The following is a 27,087-nucleotide window of genomic DNA, read 5'->3' on the forward strand; positions in this document are numbered from 1 at the left end:
TCCTCCCCCGGCCCTGGCATCGGAGCGGCTCGCTCGGCACCCGGCGAGGCTGGGAGGCATCTCACCTCCACCTGAGCGCACCCCCGGTATCCTCTCCGTAGCTCTCGGCCCGGAACCGCGCACCCGGGCAGGAGCACAAAATGAAGGCTGGCTGTAGGGAAGGATGTAGATACAAGTAAAATGGCTGTTTAGAAGCGAACGCGGTGGTGGAACGCCGCTTCCTGTAGCGACGCTGTTTTTTCTGGGTGCAGTTATCATGCGCTCCCGCGTTTTGTAGGCTGATTTTCTGTCCTTATCTCTCTCATGCGCGGTCGGCTCTGAAAGGAGCCTTGATGACCTTGGGACCTTGTGTGATGAGATGGATCTTGCCGGCTAGAAATGTATTCTTGTTGAAGCTAGTTTAACCGTTTCTGTTACAAAAGCTTAATGGAAACTCGTATGTTCCTTAATTGGTCTAGCTAAACTCTCTTCTTGACTTATGCTCATAAAGTTAAAAGATGGGGCATTTCTAAATATCTGATGCCTAAAAATATCGGTATATTAAAAGGGAGTTCCAAAATACCTTTTAAAATGGCATGATGAAGTACTTTTTGGCCTTAGTCCTTGGGAAATTGCATATATTATCTCTGGGTTTTTTTTTTTTTTTTTTACAAAAAGGGTTTTAAAACAAGCGAAAAAAACTCCTTTTTTTTTTTTGCTTTTAAAGCAAGCCTTGGTTTTTAAACTTGCTGTACAACAGCTTTGTATGTTTTTAGGATTCTGCAAATAGGAAAAACTTCAAAGCGTTGTAGTGGTGGATGAAATGGCTTTGGAAAGCTTTAAACAAATGTAAAAATGTTAATGATAATGTTAAGTTTACTAAATGGTCGAGTGCTACACTTTAAAATACTTTTCATCTGTACTTTTCAGCTTACTTTACCTAAAGGGAAGCTGCAGCAAAATAGTTGTCTGAGGTCGTGCAGCAGGTTGTAGACTAATGACAGAGCTTGAAAATATATTAAGATTCTGACCCCCTTTCAAGTGTCCTTTCTGCTGAACATGTTTATTTTCTGAAGCATTACACTTTTGCAAATCTTTCTAGACATTGTTAAGTGCCTGATACTTCTAAAATTTGTTTCATAATACCAGATACACACAGTGCTGAAAAGTGGAACATTGGATCTGTCTCTTGCATAAAACATACACATTGAAAAGTGAATGATGCTTAAATGGTTGCTTGCTTTCCTATAATCCACCTTAAGGTTGTTCTTATTTTAAAGCTGGAATTGTGCATCTTCAGGATGGGTGGATCACTTAGCTTGAGCAGTGCTAGGTCTGACGGGGTGCTAGAGTGCTGGTACAGGACAAATGGTTCCTGATAGTTCAAAATGGGCAAAGCAGTTTTGAAATAGTACTTCTTTATTCCTGTTAAGTTCATCTGTTGTTATGCTTACGTATAAGGGGCTTTTCAGGGCAAGGTGGAAGCAATTCAAGAGAAGCCAAAAACTTAGTTAAAACTAAATATGAATATAAACTCACTCACTACTTTTCATACATGTAGATAGGCCCCTCCTACATATCTGCTGTGAGTTGGGTTATAGCATTCTGGTAATTTTTACACTCCTACAACATAGCTCTTGAATGATTCAGAATATTTTGGGTGGAAACTAAATATAAATTGGAAGAGATACCTACAGTGGCTGAACTAGACACTGGAGTTAATTAAGATGACCTTAGTAAAGTGAGGGGAGGGACTAAAGTCCCAGGAATATATTCTTTGTGAAAAACAGAATGCTGAAAGGGATTTAGTGCAATAAATATTTTTTTTTTCCTGGTCCCCTGAGTGTATCTTATTGGGGGGTGGAAGAAGGAGGGAGGAGCTAAAAAGGCTTAAATTGTAGGTGGATGGAAAATGAAATCTATATGCATGGACACAGACATACTGTCTTCCTGGGGTTTGTGATGTTCATCTGTTTCCCAGGAGTATAGATGCATCAGTTTGATATCTGTTTATGAGTGATGGTGCCTAATGCAGCGATGGGGAGGCAGTCCTTTCCCAGTATCTTCTGTATTCAGACTGGAGTTCTAACTGCTGAATGTCTGGTAGAACTACCAAGCCATATAAATGGATAGTAGAAATTAAATTAGGCGTTTCCTTTTAGAAGCATTTGAAGAGCTTGCATGTATAAGGATAGCAGTGCTGTGTTTTGGGGGTTATTTTGTTAGTGCTTTACTGACGTTTGCTTGGTAGGAACTGACAGGGCTGGAGCCAGTATGCTAGGCTAGCCAGTTACTGCATGCTGCTTTCCTGGCTGAAATAGTATGCTGCAGCTGTTCCCCAAGAGACCAGGAGCATGATTTAAAAGCAACAGCAACAACAAAACTCCCAAAGGAATGCAGGGAATATTGTGTGTTGGAGATTTGGGGAAAAGCTGGAGCAAATATGATTGTGTTTACTATGATCTGGTTGGCCCTGCTTTGAGCCCAGGGGTTGGACCAGATGACCTTCAGAGGTCCTTTCCAACTGAAATTATTCTATGGTTCAATGTTGGTATCTGAATCCATGCCTGCTGTTTGAGTGGACACCACTTTTGTGCCACTGAAAGGATGAGTGTGGAAATAAAAAGGCTAATGAATGTGGCAATTGCTTGGTATGGAAAGCAGGTGAAAAAGACAGTTGACAGAACTAAACTCAGCCGTCTTCTCCTATCCTGTCAATGAATGGGGCAGGCTGTCTCTAGTCCACAAGGTTTTCAGCTCGGCCCAGGGTTCTGGTTAGAGCTATATTTACTTTTGGATGACAGAATACTAGCAGGCATTACTGCTGATCTCTTTTTTTGTGTATTGATGGAAATTGCAGTCTTTCAGCTTAGGCTTTGACACTGTGATTTATTCTGCCTTCGATCATCTGACACCAGTGCTTCATGTTTTGCCTGCTGGTGCTTGGTTTTAATGTAGATGGCCTTGAGTTTGTGGCTTTCTTAACTGAGAATCTTTTCCTTGGTTGGCATACTGCTGCATCCATGGTTGGTTCAAATGTTTGCCATGGAAATTTCCCCTTGAATATTGCTGCCTGCTGGTATGTATGAAAGCCTTGCTGGGATGGTATGCACTGCTGCCTGACCTAGAATGACAGCTCATATGTTACGACCTCTGGATATCTTTCCCTCTCTTGGGAATTTAAAGTCTGAGAAGTTTTAGTTTGGGTCTTGCTTTTTCACTGTTTAACATTGACTAATAATCCTACTGTAAACTTTCATATTTAGGTTTCTTTTTCATTTAGTTATAAATACTCTAGTTTCATTCCAGTTTAAACATCTGCAAAGATTTTAGCGGTAGTGAAAAGGAGAAACAAAGCAGAAGGTGGTAGAGCTGTGCATAGGGGAGAAGACAAAAGAGGAGATAGTTTCTAAAATTTAGGTCCCACAAAGTCTTGATGGTCAGTTGTATGGTTGTTGTGTGATCAGATGATTGTTTAAGAAGCTACAGGGTTGAGATGATAACCAGTTGTTTATGTTCCCTTACTTCATTGCAACACAAAGCTAAAGACACTCTCTTAAACTATCATGCTCCCAAGGGCCATTCTTATGGTTCTGGTGGGCATGGCTGGGATAGGTGAGGGTACAGTGCAAGACTGATGTGTGTATGGGGTGGGAGGACTGGAAGGTGGGTGAACTGAGAAAAGTGGCAGGCTGGCTGAGAAAGCTGTTTGCCCTGCCAAAGAATGGGAGCTGTCAGAGATGACTGCCCCAGTTGTGCTATGGAGTTGCATCTACTGTGCTGCAGGCTGCACTGGTTCTTTAGTCTTAAAAAAGGCGCAAGGGGGAATGATTTATTTGTGGTGTTGCTTACCAACAATATGCGGAAGACATTTGGAGAGGTTAATAATTAGCAATGTCGGGCAGATGAGTATCGTTTCTCTGCTGTAGACAAAGCATTTGTTTGTATCTTTTACAAATAAAGGTTGGAGTGTTATAAGACTATTTTGGCGTATCTTGAGCTTTAGAATTGAGTATCAATGCTTCATAGAACTTAATGAAAATCTGTAATTCCAGTTTGTTTATGCCTCAGAACATTACTTTTAAGCATTTGAGATGCAACTAGCTTAACCTCAGTTTAGGTGGAAATAGAAATATGGAGGCATTTTAAATTTCATGTTTTCCACTAGGCAAAACCATAGTTGAATACCCTGTGTCAGAGTTATCCATACTTCTGAGTTCTCTGGCCTACATGATGATTTTGATGAAGCTGACAGTTATTTTGACATCCATTTTCTTCTTTATGTGTGATAATATAGCTTCCTGATGGTAAGTTTCTCGATGTGAACAGAGGTACCAGAATGTGTTCAGCCACCATAGAAAAGTCAGTTTGGGATTGTCTTGCCTCTCTCTATTTTATACTTTTGCAAAACAGAGAAGTGTCAGGTAGAATGTAGTGCCTAACAGTATGTTTCCCCTGCTGCTGTCCGGAAGCTCACCTTTTAAAATGTTCCTTGATTTTTGTGTTCCAATTATGTGTTCCTAGTGCTGGGTCAGAAGTAGTGTAGAAGTACTTTTACAGGTGCTTTCAGGATGTTCTTAAAAAAATTGTTTTATTTCTCTTTACAGTTTGAGAGAAAGTAAGAAAATATATGTTTTAAAACATTTCCTTATTTAAAGACAGCATAAACCAACAAGTTCTCTCTCTGATATTTAAACATTAGTAAAAAGTGTAAGATTTCATAGAATGGTTGAGGCTGGTAAGGATCTCTGGAGGTTGTCTGGTCCAAACCCCATGCTCAAAGCACGGTCAGTGAAAGCAGATTGTTTAGGACTGTGTCCAGTGGGTTTTGAGTATCTCCAAGGATGGAGACTCCACAACCTCTCTGGGGAGCCTGTTCCAGTGTTTGATCACCCATACGTTTAAAAAAAAAAAAGAGAGAGAAGTTTTTTGTTATGTAATGTGAGACAGAGTCAAAAGCCTGACTAAATTAGTGACAAATAATATCCCCTGCCTAACCCCATCTACCAAGCCAGTTGTCTCATCATAGAACGTTGCCAGGTTAGTTAATTAAACATCATTTACTCTTCCTAAGTCTAGGCTGACTACTTCTGAGCCCCTTTTTTTTTTTTCTTCTGCACGGTTATTTGAAGGTTTTTTGTGTTTTTTTTTTTTTTTTTTTTTTTTTCAAGGTTATTTTCAAGGTCATTTGCTCCACTGCCTTCCCAAAGATCACGTTCAGGCCCCAGGTCCTCTTTCTTGCACTTCTTGATTATTTGGTAGAGCCTTCAGCACCTGAGTTGAAAGCACAAGAAAAATGAACCATTTTACACAAACTTCTATGCAAAATTCTCATTTGGCATGCACACAGAGATTAATACAGATCTATAGATTAAGAATTAGTAAACAAATGAAGTTACATACAATGTGGTTAAAAATGCCTCCTTGTTGCCATGTCTCATTCTGTAATATTGCAGCTTTCTTTTTTTCTACTAATGCCACGGACATTGTATTGTCTTAATTTAGACCGGTCCAGAACTTCTGTTGATTAAAAATAAGCTATTAAAGGTGTGGGTCCAGTTGTCCATCGCAAGCAAAAATATGTAGGTGTTCCTTAAATGAGACACAATTAAATATGTTTCACCAGATTGGAATTGTCTTTTAAAATAACAGTTTAAGCAGCCCCAGAGAATACTTTTTCCCTGAAACATTCTTTGATTCTCTAAACTTTTGATATGGGCAGATGTATTTCTCAGAATTGAGTGATTTCATTGGGAGAAGTCTGAAACATGCTACAGAATTAATTTGCCTTAACAAGCAGCTTTGTGTCAGCTGAACCACAGTGACTGATGTTGAACATGTTTTTAACCTATGTCAAATACAAGATAGAATGTATTAGCTCATACTTTAATGAAAGAGTTGAAGCAAGTGCATTTTATCTTACATTTGTAATGACCTAAGAATGCACAGATAGTTTACTGTAGCTTGGTAAACACATGGTATTAAACTCCTGCATTAGAGCCCGAACTCTTTCATAAAACAACAATTTGGATGAGGCAGTGGCCAATCTTGTTCATTAGGTATGTGATTTTTAAATGTTTAGGAGCTCGTGACTCATTATCTGTCTACCTCTGCTCGTTTTGCTGATGCTTTTGCTCCAGGACTAAATGGGGCAAAAGTGATTTTCTGAAAAGTGCAGCAAAAAGCAGTCCACAATAGACTGGCACAAATAAGCATTTGGTAGTTCTTTAGCAATAAAATACTGAAGCCTAATGGCATGTGTCCAGTTGATCACATTTGACATGTTGAAATGCAGGTGCCTACAACGTATACCAGTTCTTACTGGGATGTTTCTGCCCTTTACAGTTTTACTTTGTGAAGGGTGTTTTATTTTTTTCGACCCAAATCCCACCCCCAAACATGCTTTAGAGCACTTTTAAAAAGTATTTTATCTTCTGTATGTGTTTATCTTGTTTCCTTCCACGTTTGACTTCATGCTGTTCTAATTTTCTTTAAACAAATTGAACAAGACAATTATTAGGTTTTTATTTATCATGACCCTTCATTCTTCAGGGATGAGAATTTCAGCTGAGAGAGATCTCTTTTATCTTACCCACTGGAAATTGTACAAGGCTTGTTAAAGAATCAAAAGACAAGCTGAGCAGCTCTTCTTGATTCTACACTTTGGTGGTACTTGACCAGTCTTCAGGTGGATGTATCATTTGATTTTAATCCTTCCAGCACCTTGTGCCAGCTACTCTCTTTGCTCTGTTCCTGTCTCTTTCTCTTGTTTCCTGATACTGCTTCCAGTGAACTCCCCGTGGCTTCCTGTTCTCTCCTTCTTGGCGGAGTAGTGCTAATGCTGAACTTTCCTCAGATCTTTGTCCCTTCCTCTTGACACAGAGCCTTTGGATTGCAACCGTCCAGCCTTCTCTTAAAGGAGCAGCTTCCAAATAACTGCCTTCTGAGTATCAGTTGATAAGGAAAAGAACTGTTGCTTTATCTCTACCCCCTAAGTATTTTTCACAGATGGCTGAGAGGGCAGCAAACAAACTTTGGTCTGGTAGGACTGCGCTGTAAAGATCAGTAAGGGAGTGGGCTGTAGATGTTGCTCATGCATCAGTGGTAAACTTTGAGTTACTACAATGATGCTTATTTGCTTGAGGCTGGCTACGACCCCTTTCAGTCGGGAAAGGAGTCCAAGTTCTACTAGCTCAACAGAGTTTGAGAAAGGGTATAACAGTCAAACTTGTTATGACAGGTTGATCACCAGCTGAGGTTAGAGATCATCCTCGAATACACTTTACCATACAGGGTTTTTTCATGTGTTAATACTAGTAGTTTTGATAGCTGCCAGATAGCTTCTTGAAAGCCTCACCCTCTTTTTGCCCCTCCCTCCTCATGATTCATCTGGTGGTGTCTGATACAGCCAGCTGTAAAAGCAACATGTGAATAACAGGCATTTCATGTACTGTGTGTAGTAATAGTTTCATATGTACGTGGCTACCCTGAACTTCTCCATGGACTGACAAGTTCATCTGCTAAAAGAGTGGCTGTATTGAGCTAAAATCCTTACAGAGCAGGATTTGAGGGAAGATTTCGTTAGATCATGAAAAGATGAGCAGAGATGTGTGTCCAACATGAAAAGGTCAAAGGCTGTTGAATGGCGATATGGAAATCAACATATGTTTGGGGAGGAGAATAATAATGTGGGCCATTTCCCTATCATGAAGGAGACAGGTTGCCTTTGAAATACTTCTGTGGAGGATACAAAGACATACCGTTGTGTATTAGGTCAGTCCAGTTACAGCCTAAATGTTCACCATTTGCTTGTACATAGTCTTAAATCAGTGAGAATTTATATCAGACTTGTAATGGTTCCCATTCCTTTTTCTTTCTCTCTTGTTCTAGTAGATACTATCAGCACATTATATTACACATTTAGTTCATAATGACACACATTAAACGTACAACCGTCATAGTTTTGCTTTTGGTATTTTCTGACTTTTGTGGGTCTTTTGATACTTTATAAAACCTTCGATTAATAAGTATTTATATAGTAGTGAATTGGGTAGTTTTGAACTTTCTTAGCAGCATTTCAGCAACCCGTGCCTATGTGTAAGCAATATTAAACACAAGAGTATAAAGCTAATGTGGTAGCAGAGGAAAATGTAATTTTTTGCCTTTTTCTGGATAAGATGGTGTTGTATGGAATACTGCATAATTTTTTCTAATTCATAAATTATAAGCTTGAAAGACTAAAGGATTTAAATATGTTCTTTGAATGAAAGGCTAATCAGTATAAGAGGAAAAGAGAATAATAAAATGGAATTACCATTACTTCTTTTTCTCTTTCTGATCCTTGAAGCACTAGTGCCATAAAATTAGTTTTGTTCTGGTGATGCTATATCTATTTACTAATGAACTACCTGAAAGATTATATATATGTTTGAGGGCAAAAGAAGTCTAGCATTCTTTTTTTTTTTATTCACAATTATTATTTGTACAGCTCCTGAGAGGAATTTAGAGCCAAGATGTGTGTTTCCTTATTGGAAATGAAGCTTGCCAAGCACAGTAAAACTATTTTTTTAATAAGTACTGAGACTTAAATAGAGTATTTTTCTTCTACGTGTAAACATTTTGGTGTCACAGCTCAGAATAGGATAAGAAAGTGAAACTAGCAAAGTCCCAGCCTACACTGTGGACTAAATTCACTCGGATGCATGCCGCAGGATTCATTCAGGCTGGCTAAGTCGCAATGCCATGTTAGAGAAGAATAAGCTGTGTGCTATATTTTGCACACCCAGGTTTTATTCTAAAGAAAGTCAGAGTGCAGCATTAGAAGGAAGCTGCGATATGCTCCGATAACTTCCCTACTAGGACTGATCACAGGATCAGTGCAGAAGGACAAACTAGAGCTTTTCTTTCTGTGTCCTGTGGACTCTGCCAAAGAGACAAAATTTGTTTCCCAGAGCTGAATGAGTTGTAAGACAGTTACTTACTTGTTGAGAAATACTAAGTTATTCCATTGGTTTAGTGTAGTGCCATAAAACAGATAAGGAGAAACTTACCATCAATCTAAAAAAGATGCAGTTTATTTACAGTCCAAGTTGGTTGACTACACAAATCTGTGCTAAGCATTGCAGGATGTTAAATCTAATTGTTAATACTCTATTCTGAAAAAGCTTGCTTTGGTAAGGAAAGGTAAGTGCAATTTACCTTTTCTTTACTGAATAAGAAACAAAAGCATACTACATCAGCCCTTAGATTCTTTTATCTTCAACTATTCGGGGGTCTGTTCTGAAACATTGAACTTTATCTTCATTAAGTTGGAACAATAGAAGATCCCCCACCCCCCCTCCCAGCGGATATATATGACTAATCCAACTGTGATTTCAGTGTAAAAGACCTTCGTTTAGAGGCCCTGTTCCCTAGTGAAACAGTAACTCATAAAAGCTTATAAATACTAGGACTTTGTATTATGTGTAACTTAAACTGAGGCTGTCCAATCTTTCAAACCATGTGACTAAGTCACCTCTTGACACTCTCTACACTGCCGAAAGTCACAACACGCACATCTATACCAGGTATAACACGCAGTCAAAAGGCAGCGGAGCTCCAGGACGTACAGGCGACACCAGCTTCACGGTGCTTCCTCCACTTCTGTGCAATAGGTGCCGGGCTAGGTAAAGAGTGTAGCTGAGTCCCAGGGTAACCTGGTGATGACAGCTCCAGCAGCCCCTGCCAGCTCCCTTCTTCCCACAGCCAGGGATTTGGATTACCCAGCAGCCCCCACACCAGAATAACCCTGCTGCTGGTCACCTGACGTAGCCGTGGCACAGGAGCTGCATTTGACCTGCTCGCGAGCCACATGCAGCTCACGAACCACAGGTTGGTTACCCTGACTTAGGCATTAGCTCACTTACAAAATCTGTATTTCGTAGTTCTAATCCAGTTGCTGTTGTTCATATGGGCTGCACTGCATGTTTTCCAGTAGTGTATCAATCTCTAGTGTTGAATTGCATGACTGTTCTAGCATATAGTCTGTATGTCTCTTGTTTTAATTTTGCCTTTTTTGTCTTTCTTTTTATTCAGACAGGGGATTTGGCTTCTGTGCAATTAACAGGAACTCCAAATAGATGGGAGGTCTTGTCTGCAGCTCCTGCCACTATAAAGGATGAAGCTGGTAATATAGTACAGATTCCAGGTGCTGCCACAGTAACTTCAAGTGGGCAGTATGTCCTTCCTATTCAGAGTTTGCAAAATCAACAAATCTTTTCTGTTGCACCAGGATCAGATTCGTCGAATGGTACAGTGTCTAACGTACAATACCAAGTAATACCCCAGATCCAGACAGCGGATGGTCAGCAGGTTCAACTTGGCTTTGCAGCCTCTTCTGATAATAGCAGTATAAATCAAGAAACTGGTCAAATTCAGATCATTCCTGGCTCTAATCAAACCATCATTGCCTCTGGAACACCTTCAGCTAATATTCAGAATATCTTGTCACAGTCTGGTCAAGTCCAGGTTCAGGGAGTTGCGATTGGTGGTTCGTCTTTTCCTGGCCAAGCACAAGTAGTTGCTAACGTCCCTCTTGGACTGCCAGGAAATATTACTTTTGTACCCATCAATAGTGTTGATCTAGATTCTCTGGGACTCGGCAGTGGTTCTCAAACCATGACAGCAGGCATTAATGCAGATGGGCACTTGATAAATACGGGACAGGCCATGGATAGTTCAGATACTTCTGAAAGGACTGGTGAGCAAGTTTCTCCCGAAATTACAGAAACCGCCACTGATAATGACTTATTTGTGCCAACATCATCTTCATCACAATTGCCCGTTACCATAGACAGTTCAAGTATATTGGAACAAAATGCAAACAACTTGACCACAACTAGTGGCCAAGTTCACAGTTCTGATCTTCAGGGAAATTACATCCAGACATCAGTCTCTGATGACACGCAGGCTCAGAATATTCAGGTCTCCACAGCACAGCCAATTGTACAACACATACAGCTTCAAGAGTCTCAGCAGCCAACCAGTCAAGCCCAGATTGTACAAGGTATTGCGCAACAGACAATCCACGGTGTGCAAGCAAGTCAAAGTATATCTCAACAGGCTCTTCAAAATCTTCAACTGCAGCTGAATCCTGGAACTTTTTTAATTCAGGCACAAACAGTGACCCCTTCTGGGCAGATAACCTGGCAGACATTTCAAGTGCAAGGAGTTCAGAACTTGCAGAACTTGCAAATTCAGAATGCACCTGGTCAACAAATAACTCTAACCCCTGTGCAGACTCTCACTCTTGGTCAAGTTGCAGCAGGTGGGGCATTGACGTCAACTCCAGTTAGTCTTAGCACTGCTCAATTGCCAAATCTACAGACAGTTACAGTAAACTCTATAGATTCTGCTGGTATTCAGCTGCATCAAGGAGAAAATGCTGGCAGTCCTGCAGGTATTTATTTTACTCTTTTTGCAAAAAAATGTTTTTTATTATTGCATGTGATTGGTTTGAATGGTGATAATCGTAACATTACTGTCTTGCTGCAGAAGCCTGCAAAATACAGTGGGTTAAACATGGTGATGATAGATTTTATTTGAAACTACTGTTCCATTAGAAACTGCTGTAGTGGTAGAACATAATCCCACCTCACTTCTTTTAGTATAGACTTCTGTAATTCTCAACTGGTCATACTAATTAACAGCGCTTCTAATACAATGTTTATCGGTGCTTATGAGTCTTAACCATGAGGAAGATCTGCATACTAAATTGTGGAGGGGGAAATCTGACTGTCAACTACTACTCTTCGAAGACAGCAGTGTCATTAGCATACCCCATTCTCCCAGTCCTGAATAGATGAATTTTTAATGGAAAATCCAAATATTTCTGTTGATACAATATTTTTTCCCCCGAAAATTTTGAAACCCCCTGAGGTGCTCTTATTGATCTGCTGTTTTGTTAAATTTGTTTCCTACTGATTTAATATCAGTGTAGCTACAATGTACAGAACTCGCCTAAGCAGAAGTGAAACAAGCATGTAAATATAAAAATGGAGGCTGTGCTTAAGAACATATGTGAATTTCCAGTATTACTTATTTGCATGATGTTTCAGAATGTACATTAAGGATAAATTTCGCAGTGTGTTTTATCTCTGTGAGCAGAGAAGAAAGGTATTTCTTCTAGGTATTTCTTAATGTGAGAAAAAATAAACGTATATCATATCATAGAATGGTTAGAGTTGGAAGGGATGTTTATTTTTGGTAAATCTGATACAGTGCCTTCCAAATTTCAAGGCATAGCTACCTAAAAGAAAGAATAAGAGATGACAGAGGTTCGAGACATTTTGCTGCACCAGAAGCTGTTTGATCTCATCATTGTGGAGTTGTACCCAGGCTAGTTGTGAGGGGCAGAGTGAGCAGCAGAGGTAATTTGGGAGGGAACTGTTGCACAAAGTAGCTTGGGAATTGCTGTTTTGCTATAATCATGTTATTCAGGGCTCTGGTTCATTAAGATACTGAAGCATAAATGTTTAAGTAAAACATAAATGTTTTTTGTATTGTATGCCTATGTAAGCATGTGAAAAGAATGCAATGTTAAGCGAAAAGTGCCTAGAGGAGCTGCTGAATTTGGCTTGTTTCAAGAGCTTTCTGATTATAATACTTACATAGTTACTGATATTGGTATATTCTACGTCAGGAAGGTTGCTTTCCCTTTGGAATCTCAAATTTTAATTTAAAATAATAAGCTGGAATGGTTTTCTAGTTCGTTTTGTTTTGGAAATGACTTCTATGTTATGGGCTTACCAAGGCGAATTTACCCAGACCTAGATAAGGCTGTAGCAGCACCAAATAGCTGAGTGTGCTGCTCACAGCATTTGCTCTGCTGGGTGATTTTGATTCTTAAATTTTCTATTTCCACTGACCACAGAAAGTCTTGTTTTGTCTCTATCACACCCTGTTACCTATGAGGACAGTGGGTATAGACATCAGTAACAAAAAGTGTGTATTGTGGATGATAATACAGCTAAACTCAGATGTCAGAATCTATCTGTTGGGAAGAGGGCCCTGTGGCTAATATGAAGTACAAGAAGGATGAGAACTTCTTTATTTCTGAGATTTAAATTTGGTATAGGATCACGTAGCTAATGTTATTGCTTGTGGGGCAGCATAGCAGAAACTTGAGAAGAAAGATAGAAAGGAAAAGGAGAGAAGAAACGAAAGAAAAGACACATGAAAAGGAAGTAGAGCCTGTTATGTGTATTAGTTTGTCTATTGATGGTCCTTGAGAGTGTTTTAATGGGGGTTCATAATAAAATGCAAGAGAGTTCCATCAAGCATTCCTTAAATGTGTTTTCCTGTGAGGAATTTCACATGGGAAGGGAAGAGAGTAAATGGGTTATACGAAATGTGATTAAATAGGCAGAAGCAGTAGATGAATAGCAGAAACTATTGCCTGAAGTGAATAGCTATAAACACCTGGTTATATTAAAGATGGGGTGGAGATTTATAGTGACATTTTTCCTACTTGTCTAGGAATAGTAAATGGACTGGAAGGTATTAAAACTGCCATCCCCTAAATTTGGGGAGAATTTAATTGGTCCCTCCTTTAGGTTACAAGAAACTCACTTTTCCAAAGTAACGATTAATGTGAAACTCTTTCTGATGAACAGAATCAGGCTGAATTATCTTGATTGACCTTCAGTGTCTTTTCCGTATGTGTCTGGTATTTTGTCTGTATCTAAGTTGTCTGAGATCTTTTTCAGTGATGTTCCTCCCCTTCTTATTTATAACCCCTTACAACATGGTATGGAACCCTTTCGTAGGTTGAAGAACAAATATGCAATTAAAAGCAGATAGTGAAATTATAAAAAATGTTTTTGCAGTCAAAAATACATTGTTCTTCTGATCTGCAAATGAGGAAAACCAGTTTGGTTTTAAACTGAAAGAGGAAGGTATGTGGAAGGGATGGCAGAATGAGAGAAGTTAAAGCTAAAGGGTGAGGGGCTACTTGATTCCTCTTTTCTGCAAACTACCAACAAGCTTTGAAGCAAGATAAGAAGGGTTTCCCTGTATTTTTTCCCCCAGCCCAGATAATGCACTTCCTTCCATAACAAATACAATTGGGCTGTATTTTCTGTTTTCATTTAGCAAAACTTGTCTACCTGAGGCAAAAATAAAGAGAACATATTCCTAGTCTTGGGTCAGAGATGGTTGGTAGTTATCTGAAGTCCAGGTAACATAGATTGCTCTGTTAGTGGTGTAGCTGTGAAAACCATGGGTTAGTTTTTGGATTTTGGTAGCTACAGCCCATTGTGTGAGAGATGTTCTGCCAAGCCTCGCTGCCCAGGTAAGCAGCAGAGGACATCTTTACTGCTGTTATGAGTGTGTGAGAGGAAAAGATGTCTTTACCTAGATCCTACATTTTGTTTACATAATGGAAAGTAATCACAACTTGAATACAAAGCTAGTAGTTTTGTCCAGTAGTGTACAGTTTTCTTTGAAAAATGTCCAGCAATTATGCTTCTACCAAAATGTCTGCTTTACCAGGTGTACATACACAGAGACTTCCGTTGCACTGAATTTGTTCTGAAAAGTTTTGGCTGAGCTTGCTTTATGTTAGAATGTTTATTAGAGCTCATATTCCTCCTCATTGTGTGTAGTGTTGTCTTGCAGTGAAGAAGAGAAGAGTATTGGTTAGTCACAGCTGAAACTTTCTTCAGCATTGCTTTTCAAAACAAAAAGCTGTATGAAATAATATCTAAGTGTTAAACACTGGCAAAGAGAGATCTTTCTCACCTGTGCTCTGGCTTTGGACTTCTGGTCTTGAGAGGAGATTAAACATGAGAAAGTTCTGTACTAGTCTACTCCTTTTGCTGGCAGTTTGTAATAAAAGTGTTACACATGTTGTGTGTAACAAAAAGAGCTATTACATGCACTGTTACTCTTTAGTAGATTACCTGTTCAGGAAAGGTATTTGTTTTTACTAGCATGTTTACAGATTTCTTCTTCAAACATTTCATATAAAGTAACATTCCTGTTGGAAAAATATAGGATACTGAAATGTACCAACTTGATTTTCATGTTTCTGATCCTGTAGGTTTTGTCAATTTGAAAGAATTTTAAAGTTACTTGACTTTTTTTCCCCCTAATTCCATCATGCAGACAAAGGAAACGTAAGAGTGTTAATCAAAATCTAATTGTAATAGTGTCTCAGCTAATTAATTAATGCACTGAATCATGGTTTTGGATTGGTTATTTCCTGAAAAAAGGCAAATTTACAAGGTCTTATCTAAGTTGCTTAACTTTTTCTAAGATGCTGGATGCATTTTTTTTTTTTGATACTTCTTTTGATTATTCCAGTAGCATATGAAGAAACTAGCAACTGACCTGAAAGAAAGTAGCATTGGCTTGAGAAGGGACTTTGCTGCTTATCAACCCAGACACAGTCAGCCAGAAGATTAATTTATTTAAAAATAAAGAAACTACGGTTTTCCAGGTTGGTCTGTAGTTGGAATAAAGTCAGAGGGATTCCTATGAGTTGACTCAAAGTGCCACTATGAAACTGAGGTGTTCATCTCTACATCTTTCTTCCCAGCTTCTCCTCTGCAGGAGTATACACAGCTACTTACGGACTCATCTGCCTGCTGCCATTGAAGCTTAGTCTTGCCTGTCGATCAACTTATACCAGCTGATAGAGAGTGGGAGTGGTTGGCTGTTTGTGGTGGGGACCTCATTCCATTCCTGCCAGAACCTGAAGTCTTTGTCATGCTGAAGTGATTTAGCTATTTTAATTTGACCAAATAAATTGGCAGACAATTTTCAAGGTAAATAGTTGCCCAATTGACAACTTACCTTTCATCTGCTGGTACCTTGTGAGGCTTTGGTCTAACGTCTGTTAGGCAAAACAGTCCAACCCCCCAAACAAAAAAAATTAAAAATGGAACATTTACGGTTTTACTTGCAGGGATGGTTGTTTCAATGTTTTAAGGCTTTGTGGGAAGTAGTGCAGAATACTACTTAAAGCATAGCTTTCTTCTGGCATCTAGAACTTTATAAAAAGTTTTGGCTGGTTTTAAGTATTATACAACTTAGCATTTTCTCTTTCTTTTTAAGTTCCAGTTTTTAACCTTATTAATTTTACTTTCAGTTTTGCAGTTTTTTCCTTCTAAGGCATTATTTATACCAAGCTATTGAGAGAAAGGCATGGTGTGTTGTGTTTTAGCCCCAGCCAGCAACTGAGCACCACACAGCCGCTCGTTCACTCCCCCCACAGCAGGATAGGGTAAAAGTGAGAAAACTCACGAGTTGAGATAAAGACGGTTTAATAAGTAAAGCAAAAGCCACGCATGCAAGCTAAGCAAAACAAGGAATTAATTCACTGCTTCCCATCAGCAGGCAGGTGTTCAGCCATCTCCAGGAAAGCCGAGCTCCATCACGTGTAACGGTTACTTGGGAAGACAAAATGCTGTAACTCCTAACATCCCCCCTTCTTGCTTCTTACCCCAGCTTTATATGCTCAGCATGACATAATATGGTATGGGATATCCCTTTGGTCAGTTGGGGTCAGCTTTCCTGGCTGTATCCCCTCCCAGCTTCTTTGGTGCTCCCCACTTTCTTGTTGGCAGACCAGTAGTAGAAGCTGAAAAGTCCTTGACTGCTTGGCAACAAGTAAAATATTAGTATGTTATCAACATTATTCTCATCCTAAACCCAAAACACAGCACTATACCAGCTGCTAATAAGAAAATTAACTCTATCCCAGACAAAACCAGGACAGTGGTGTTATTAAGAAGTTGAATTAAAAAATGCAGGAAGTAAACTGAAGCAATGATGTTAAGTAAATATTTTCATCTGACAACATCTGTTTTGGGCTATCCCATTTACATTTGAGTCATTTAGTTTTTATGTTATAAAATCAAAATAGTTAAAAACAATTCCCCCATGGTTTTATTTTTTTATATAAAAAATTGTGAACTCTGACAAATTTAAGTTAGTGCAGGAATTAGAGCCATACATGTATATATGTGAAAATAGTTTGCTTTCAACATGCTTGAATTACATTCCTTATTTTCTCATAATTTTCAAAGGAAATTAATAAATCATGGAAGAATTAGACTAGCATGCTTGTATGTGTTTCACAGTCTTGCTGTAATAGCATATAGTAAATTAACTCACTTCAAGTGTAAGAAAGTTTGCATAACTTCAGTTAGTCTGATTATTTTTTTAATGCAGTATCTACTGCCATGGAATAGACTTACGTTTTTTCTTCAAATTCTTGAAAAGATTGAATTGTCGCATCCTTCCTCTGTGTCTATGCTTCATGTGGTTTTCTGCTCTGTGTTGCAAAACAGCTCAGAGTGCAGGCCATGGTGGTGAGGTAAAACTTTGTTGTAGGTATGTTAGTCTTAAGTGAATATTCTGTCATGTATGCTGAGCGTCTGGTGATGTAACTTAGATTTTCAAGGTTGAGGAGGTTAGCCTGAGTTATCTTAGGCTCAGATATCCTCAGGATGTTCACAAAAGAATATATTACTCAGTTTCAGGTACTCATTCCTTTTTTATTTTTCAAATACCCTTTTTACAAGATACTCCTGAAGCAAAAGGAGAACTGTCTTACACCTGTGGGGATGTATGGCAAGTATCCATGAAGTGAAAGAGGCAAGGGATTTTATTTCCAGTACTGCTTCAACTTAAAAAGATGTCTGGAAACTCATCTTTTGTCTTTTTGCAGTCTCAGCACTTTAAGTCCATTGTTTCAGGTTCTGTGCAGTTTTCTTGCCTTTTGAACCTGCTGGCAGGATCCCATACTTAGGTTCTGATCTCTGAAGCTAGCTTGTCAGTGCATCGTGCTCATAAAAAGCATCTGAAGTTTCTACCAAGGACAATGGCAGTCTTTTCATAATGCCAGGAATGCTCACCAGGATCCTGGTTGCGATTGCCTGCTTGAAGATAAGGCTGGGTTGTAGATGTGTTGGTTGTCTTTCACTGCTTGTAGAAGACGAAGTTTTTTCAAAAGGTAGTAATTTTTAAGGACAAAAGAGGGGGGAAACACACATTGTCAGTGACGTGTCCTCATTATTTATCGTACAGAAAGGATAGTTCTCAGTCTGCGTTTAAACTTCATGCCAGTTTTTAATCCATGTATGCCACGTGTGTTTTGTACTTTATTTTTATTAATCAAAGTGTTTTACTGTATCCTAATAAGTCAATTGCTGTGCAGAACTCTCAAGTATATCATATCAACAATGGCATCATCACTGATTTTAAAAAAAAAACCAAACTTTTGTATCTAATTGTTCCCATAACCTCATTTTGAGTGGCATTAATTCTTTCTGTATTTCTTTGAGTCTTTGTTTACCCTTTTTCAGTATTATCACATTGCTGGCTTTTTTCTAACCCACTGGAGAATTCCTGTGGTCCCAGGCTTGCAGCATTAAAACTGCAGAGAGCTCTTCAGCCTTCTGTTAAAATTACTGACTGAAAATTATCCTAATCTGTTGATTTATTAAGTGTTTATTTCAGTAGCTGTTTTTACATCTTCCTGACTTACTGTCAGTGGGAAGCTTTTCATTCTTATCTAGTGATAGGACCCTTATTTGGTTTTACCTAAATACAGAACAGAAATACTTATTGAACAGTTCCTGAATTACTGCAGACAATTCTGTTGTTTGACCCTAGCAGCAGTCTAATACTCTTTTATGTAGGAATACTTAACCCCGCTGGTCACAGAATTCTCTGTGTCCTCCTGCTTTCATTACCTATTTCTGCAGTTCCTGGCTGCTGCTGCATCGAGCACGATCAACTCTTCTTCCCCATTTCGAGTTATCCCCTGTTATATTTTCAACTATGGGAAAAAGGGGGGGGAAGAAAAAAGGGGGGGGGCATGCTACAGCAGGCATTACTGTCCATAAGAATCCAAAATCTTGAGAACTTGTAGATAACACATCTTAAAGAACTGCAGTTACTGTAGGGTAAGTAACTGTTCTTTGATGCATAATATGTGTTGTGGTAGCATTGACTTAAGTACTTTCATGATTCAAATTTTTAAATAATCAGCTTAGAATAATGCATAAGATCACTTGGAAATACAGCATGTGGTATTTCATGCAAGAAAAAGAAAACCTATAGCTCTATTTTTAATCATTTTTCTGGTACTGCTTAAATATTTAGCACTGTGAGGTCCTGCTCTTAGACTTGTACAGAACAGTTGTTTTACTCAGAAACTTAAAATCTGCTTCAGAGCTATTGAAACTAGATGACAGTCCTTCTTCTGAGTTGATGTTCACAGGTATTTCAAGATGACATTCTGTAGTGTATCTTCTGTTGCCTTGTAATTTATTACGTAATAAAAATGCCTAAATTCACATGTAAGTTTTGGGGGGCAAATCAGAGTAGAAATCATTAACCTTTTTGAGTTTCCTGTCTGAAAGACTTGAGCAGCTGACCAACTTGTGGGAAGAGATTAATTTAGATAGTTGAGTTTAGGAAGTTTAGTTTAGATAGGAATGAACACGGATAGTGCCTGAGAAGTTTGAACGTCTTTATTAAACCTTCCTCACATCCAGCGATTAAGACAAGATGAGTTAAGATACTGAGGGAATGTGGGTTGCCCTGTAGAGAAAACTGAAAACCAAATTAACAAGAGAAGATGGAAGGGAGATGGGAATTCACATCTGTTTTCTTGGGAGGGGTGGGAAGGGAAGCATCTATCTGGAAAAATAAATGCATGGGCACGACAGATTACAAGACACTGAAACTGCAGACAGTCAGTTTGTGATGCTGTGAGGAAACTGGTGTGAAGGTATGTGCAGTGCTGCTGCAAATCTGTTTTCAGTTGAAAGACCGCATTTCTGCTTTTCAGATCAGGAACTTGTAAAGCTTAGCTGAGTAAAAAAGCAGGGTGGCTTTCAGCATCTAGGAAAAACAGCTGAACTAGAAGCCCCCAGTTTGGAAACAGTTACAGGTACATTCTGCAGAGGCAGATACATAAAAAAGTAAAAGTGGTGGTGTAGTCCTCAAATGAAGTGTTTTTGCACTGCATCCTCCGCCCTTCTCAGTTTATCCCCGTTTCTAAGGCTGTTCAGTAAACTAGTAACTTTTCTCATAGACAAAGAAAACAGCATTTTCTTAAAGTCCTAGTTGAAACAGACCAAGATAGAATGTGAAGCTTAGCTGATGCATTCATCTGATACATGGTGAAGTAAGTCAGTGACCTGGTTATATCAGTGGGCAGCAGTAATTCTGTCCATACTATAGTTGAAACATACTCAAGAATATAAGCTGTATTTACATCTGCATAGTTTCATCTTGTCAGTTTAGTTATTCTTCTCTGAAGTGCTTTACACAAATCTTAGTTATTGTTTTTATTTGCCAAATACACTTAAACTTGTTCCATATTGTAGCCAGCTCTGGGCTTTCTGTGACTATGAAATACTACCTTTGGAACAAAATTGTACACCAAGATACCAATTTCCATCCTTTACAGGAAAGCAAAACCTATATTAGATACCAAGAAGTTGAACAGAATATATGGTTTTCTGAATCTGTAGGCAGTTTGAAAGAGTATCTTTGTCTGAATTTGCCCTTCTTACTTACCTAGTACTGGGTCTTGAACTTAATTAAGGGCATATAGAAATCTGAAAGCATGGAAATAAAATAATAGTAAAGAAAGTATAACCCACACTTAGCCTGTGTTTAATTGGTAGGAAACAAAAATTGCCTCAAAGTTACCAGTGTTTGCATCAGCTTGTCGTAACTTTAGGGATTATGCAAATTTTTTTAGGCCCAATTTTTTGCAGAGTATGTGTAAAGCTTAGTATTCTGTCAGTTGAGACTAAATTAAAATGGAGCATGTCCAGAGGAATACCAAGGGAGAAATGCAGAGTTGTTGCTATCTATATGAATTTGCATAATCTCCAGTTCTATTGCATTGGAGAAGACTATTCTTTTGCTCTTTTCCATGGTTTACCCCTTTTACTCCTTAATTTGCTTACTGTTGTCTGAATTACAGTGGCACCCTCTCCTCCCCCCAAAAAATAGTGAAGGAATTTTCTCTCATCTCTTGCTGTAATGTAAAACCTACTTGGAGGGCAACAGCCTCATTGGCTCTAAGGACCTTGTTAAGGCAATCAGATTCACTATGGGATTTGATACAACCCACTCTCCGCTATACTGCATCCTGGAGAGGCTAGGTAAACACTTCAGCTTTTGATATTTCTTTTAATTTTCTTTTATTTGAAGTATAATCTACATAATTAAGTATTTAAAAGTCCTGTCTTTGAATTGCCAGTTTACATTGTACTTTTCTGTGTGGCTGGAGTAGAAGACGGTCCTTCAGAAGAATACCTAAAACAATAGTCACACTGTCTGCCTTACCAAGATAACCAGAAATCACAGCACAAAACTACAAACACAGTACTACTTTGACTTAATTTCAGTTTTGCATTTTATTAATGGTAGTATAAAGTATTGTATGTCTATGCAAATTGTTATTTTCTCCAGTATCCTCAACTCTTGGGAGTGTTTTGTCTGTCGCTCTTTTTTTTTTTTTTTTGTCCAAGTAGTTTTTTCATTTATGCCTTCACTGTTATAAAACTAGTACGAGCCTTTGCATTGCTGCAGTAATGGTGGAAATAGGGAGGGACTGGGAATAGAGAGATACTGATGAAAAAAAGTGGAAGGAACTCGTGATGAAGGTTTGCGAAATGGAACAAACATTACATGAGTTGCAGGTAGAAGTCCTGCATACTGGCGTGCAGTAATAGACATTCTGGACGTGTTTCTTATTGTGAGGTGTACCTCTGTTATTAGAGTGTGACTTTGGGGTGTCAATATAACAGGAGAAATCATATGTTATATGGAATGTTTGACTTCAGTAGTGGCGTTGGGTGAGTATGGAGCACAGATCCATACTCTTTGATCCATTTGTCTTTGCTAGGACATGTTGATACCTCTTTTGAAGTATATGTATGCAGTGCTAAGTGGATTCAGCTACTGACTTTACAAACTCACTATATGCTAGTGTCATAATGAAATCATAATGAAATTATCTTCTTAATACAGTGTTTATTAAGGTTACTTTAACTCTTATTTTCAGTAAAACCAGAATTTATACAATGTACATTTTGTGGAACATTTGATTGGTAAAAGAATTTTGAGTATGGTATGTAACCATATCCAGTCCTAAAGAGCTGCTTGGAGGTTTGAATTGGCCCATGCTGGCAGCCTTGCCACTTTGCTCTGTTTAAATTCCTATTATGTTCCCAGATGCGTAAGAGTAAATCGGGCTTTTACCTTTTTCGAAAGTTGCTGTAAGTGAATGTATTAGTACACTTAATAGTATCCAATTGGGAAGATCAGTTCTATAAACTGCATGTTGTATAGGGGTTTAATCTTTGCTTATGTAAAATGAATTTTATATATATCATGTATATACAAATTATCACATATAATAAAATTATTTCATAGGTGAGTATCAGAAAATTACTTAATTTGGTAGGAAAGATAATTTGGTGGCTAATGCAGAAGACTAGAAGTCACCGCAGAGGTTTTCTCGGTATTCACATGAAAGATACTTGTTATGTAGCTGTCTGAAATTGTGAACTTCTTATGGTAACAGTGAAGCTGAGCACGCAGGTGACTTTGGACAGTGCAAAAGCTTACCACAGTAGTTCTGCTGGATGTTACCACATGCGTAAAGAGTCAGCAAAATGAGCGTGCTAGTTCCTGGATTCCCACAGCTCAGAGCCTGTCATATCCATGCAAGCTTAATTTCTAGCATTGACTTTTGCAGCCAAACCAGATAAATATTCTAGACTTCCCTGTTTCTGACCTGGAATTCTCTTCCCAATGCGGTGGTTTCCTAGAGAATTATATTAACTTTAGTTACATCAGTAATGTAGTTTACAGCACAGTCCCACAAATGGTTATGTGTGTGCAGTTAAAAGGAAGGCAGTCTGTGATGTTGGAAAAGACTGGACTGAGACTTTATTAGCACCAAGCAAATTTTTGTGTGTAGCTACATCCTTTGTCTCTAACCAGATGAATTCTGGAGATATTCGGAAGGTAGACCCAGTAACTATTAGTTTTTACATGTTTTAGCATTAAATTCTTTCCTGAGCCTTACTGGGATAGGACACTGTTTATGATCTGACCCAACATAGCTTTTCTTATATTTTTATCATGCAATCTCTTCAGCTTTGTCTTCATTATACAGATGATGGCTGATGCATTGGGTCCCAGAAAGAATTTAAAATGGCCACAGTGGTCAGTTAAGGTTTGAGTGGGGTTTGAGTTAAGGCTAAAACCCTACATGATAACTGAGTTCGTTCTGCAGAGAAAGTAATCGCTTAAATATATCCAGAAAGACACATAGCACTTAGTTTGAAGCTTCAACAAAGAAAAAATAATTAAAAAAATGATGGTTTACTTATTAGTTTGCGCTAGTGGCTAATCATTTTCACTAAAAAAAAATACAGCATAAACTGCTCTGCTGAACTAAAGAAGGGAAGGGGGTTCAGCTTTCTAAAATGATATAAAGAAACTGTCTTTTTTTGAAATCCAGACTTACAGATTCCATTGGGAATCCAGAATGGTGTCTGAGGGGAAAAATGCTCCTATTAACATGTAAATTTGTTAAAATAGCTGTTGTTTTGCAGCATACTATGATGCTGTATTTAGTTCTTGGATTAGATTGAAAGAATGCTCTGTAGGGAGAGGGTACACATACTTGCAAATGTCCATCCTGTGAGGATATCTCAGGAGGCTTTTTTGCATCCATGAAACTGCAAAGACCTATTTTGACTACGACCTCATTAAAATGTTAAAGTGGTGTGTTGCTTACCTCTCTCTAATGCTGAATAGTGTTCTTCCCTAAATGTTTCCTTCTCTATGTGTAGTGGAAGAGGTATACGTTTAAGGTGAGAGGGGGAAAATGGAACAAGGATGTGAATTTTTTTGTTGTTTTCCTTAGATATCTTGGTCTTTCTTAGAGCAAAACCTTTTACTTAATTGATTTCTTATCTTATTTCTTTATGTATCACTGTGCATTTTGAAAACTTCTGAAGATCCTTGAGGAAGGCTGTTTCTACTACACATCACACTAATTGAGAAATCCTGTGGAAACATAAATGGCTACTGAGGATCATTTGAAACATGCGTTTACATTTTTTTCAACCTCCGTCAAACCTCTTGTTCCTCAGTTTTTCCCCAAGTTTCAAGCAAGCAAAATCCTCCTGGTGACAGTATTCCCTACCAAGAAGAGTTCAAACTTAAACTTTAATACTTCGTTATAGCTTGTCTTCAACTTTGAAATGTATAGTAAGATAAACTTTTAAAATACATTACAGGTTAGAAGGGCACAGAAGCAATGTCAGTATGCACTAAAGGATGTTGACTTTTGACTGACATAGTGCTCTCAACAGTCAAAAGATTTGATCATTATGGTTTCCTTCTCTCTATTTAATGGGCTGCTTATGGATCTGTGCTTGTTCTTTTCCTCAGATATTAGGATTAAAGAAGAGGAGCCTGATCCAGAAGAGTGGCAGCTCAGTGGTGATTCTACACTGAATACCAATGATCTAACACATTTGAGAGTACAGGTGGTAGATGAGGAAGGGGACCAACCACATCAAGAGGGAAAAAGACTGCGACGAGTAGCTTGCACATGTCCCAACTGCAAAGAAGGTGGTGGAAGGTATGTAACGTTCAGTGTCATATAATGCATGTAATGATGAAAACAAATGAGTGAGGAAAAAAGGAGCCTTAGTTAATGGCAGTTGTCTGCAGTGAGAGAAAATGAGAGGCTTATGCCAAAAAAAAAAAAAAGCAAAGCTTATGCAATAAATGACTGCCACCTTTATTTCTGGGTTTGCAGATGGATGGGCAGATTATTCCATCCTCTCTGAGTTACTCCGTTGAGATTAATTGGAAAAATCTGGAGTTAGATGCCACCTAGTACAAGCGAGGGGGATAGAACATTGCCCTAAATAATATGAAAATGAAATATTTTGGAATATGCACATCCGTGATTGGCTTCCTATCTTATGTCAAGGACTTGATTAAATCCTGTGTTCCCGCATTTCCTCACTGATTGAGCATTTTTTTTCCACAGTTTGATTGCTTTAGAGTATTATAAAAATACAGTTATCCTGGTTTTCTTATTCACTGGTTTCCTAAGAAAACTAAGGTTTGTATAATAACTCTAAATACTGTTTTCAGTCAAAGTTAGTGGAGATGTGGCTAACAAAGAGGTATTAAGTTCCAATTCATATAAAAATTTAGGGCTGCACGGGAAGCCATGTTTTATTATTCTACATCTCATAAAAGTATTCTTCAGCTTTTTGTTATTGTGAAGGTTTTATTCTATTCCAAACCACTTCCTTTTAGACATGTTGATTATGGATATAAGAGAGGAAGTGGGGATAGTAGGCTGCCTTTTACAAGTGAAAATATTTAGATATGTTTGTGCTTGATATAATTGTGCAGGAGCTTCTTTACCATACACTAAAATTTGTCCATTTTGATAATAGTTTCTTTTCTAAAGGGGAAGTCAGATTTATATGAGAACTATAGTGTAAATTACCGAGTCTCTTTAAAGAACGTGTGAGTGTCCTATGGCTCTAAGAGTACTACCTGAATATGCCTATTCACAAGTCTCTTGTGGTTTTTTTGCTGTGTATTCTAAGATACCTTCTTTGCAAACATGGAGAGGTAACATCTTAGGCAGCCATGCTAAGTAAATATTAAGTGTTTAAGACAGAAACACTTTCATACATTTACATCATAAATTAAGCTAGTGATAATATCTGCAGTTAAGGTAATATAGCATCTTTGTCCATCAACTTCCTCTTGTTCAATTCCTATGTGTAGTTCACTGAAACCGGGCACAGACGTTTCTAAGTTCTTGGTGAACCTTGGCTCTGCCATGAAGATCTGTCCCAAGTACACCCTGGGTTGAGATTTGCTTCAGTCTGGGAGAAAATTCTGAAAATGTGATTTGCACTGGCTGTACTCTTAGGAAACACAGAGATTTCATGTGTTCCATCTTCCTCGTTATCTATTCCAAACTTCAGTGGCTTTAATTTAAAGACATCTGTACTTTAAAATCCTCTTCCTCCAAAGTGGAGGAATAACAGAAATAACACCAAATTTTAAAGTCGAAGCCCAAGAGAGAATCTTCTTGAGAGATGGTTTTGATGAAGTCTGGAGAAGGATGTAGTCTGACTGAAACTGAGATATGAGAATTTGGGAAGGAGTTGAGATAAGAGCTAGGACAGTGTTTAGATAGGTGAGAATCTGAAATCCACTGTAAAGAAAGGACTGGGCACATCAAATGTACAAACTGAGTAGGAAAAGTAGGACAGGAAGTCAGGATGTGAGAAGAATTAGGAATGGAATAGGAACAGGATAATGAAGGAGACAATGGTGGGGAAACAGAAAGAGAGTGAAAGTGCTTACAGTTGCCAGAGCAACTTTCCCACCGGAATGTAGAATTCCTTCCGAGTCCAGCAAAAAGGAGTAAGGCCACTTGGAGGAATATTTTCCTTCTCCCTCTGGTACACATTGATTTTGTTCCCTAGCTGCTACAGTTACTTGTTTATCTCTTGTGCTGTAATTCTCAGTTTTGATTTGTCTTTCAACTCTGCTGATGACTCGTGGAGTTTCAGATAATAAGACATTTGCTTTTATAAATTTCTTCAGAGAACTTTCACAATTCTTAAGATGATGTTAAGGTTGCAAAATTGAAAACTTGGAAGTTGGCAAATGCCAAAGTTAAGATATCCTGGGCAACTTTAGTTTAATCCCTTGTAGATATACATTATCATTTGGTTTTTACTTACATGACTGCATACTATTTTTTTTTCATATGACCCTAGTGCCATTCAGTGGATGGGATGGATGATGCACAGGGAGTGAATCAGGGCTGTGTAATGATTGGCACCTGCTTCACTTATTGCAGAAACTGGAAGGCATTTAGGGAATGAGATACAGAACTGCAGCAACAGGGCTCTAAAGTTTTGGAGGTGTTTGTCTGTCCACTCTGCCTTTTCCACTGCAAAAGTACTGAGTTCATTCCTGTAAAAAAGTCGATTGTCCTGAATTGTGAACATCTACAGTACTCTAAGA

At 38.4% G+C, this 27,087-nt stretch overlaps 1 protein-coding gene across 1 annotated transcript in view; it reads left to right on the top strand.

Moving 5' to 3' along the window:
- SP3 (Sp3 transcription factor) overlaps positions 1 to 27,087 on the top strand; it is a 39,009-nt gene that overhangs the window by 2,282 nt on the left and 9,640 nt on the right. Inside the window, exons 2-3 of the mRNA XM_009894639.1 lie at positions 10,054 to 11,416; positions 24,463 to 24,655. Of these exons, the coding sequence (XP_009892941.1) occupies positions 10,054 to 11,416; positions 24,463 to 24,655 (1,556 nt within the window). The remainder of the gene's footprint in view (positions 1 to 10,053; positions 11,417 to 24,462; positions 24,656 to 27,087) is intronic.

The sequence above is a fragment of the Charadrius vociferus genome, unplaced genomic scaffold, assembly GCF_000708025.1.
Source record: "Charadrius vociferus isolate BGI_N301 unplaced genomic scaffold, ASM70802v2 scaffold161, whole genome shotgun sequence".
NCBI lineage: Eukaryota > Metazoa > Chordata > Aves > Charadriiformes > Charadriidae > Charadrius > Charadrius vociferus.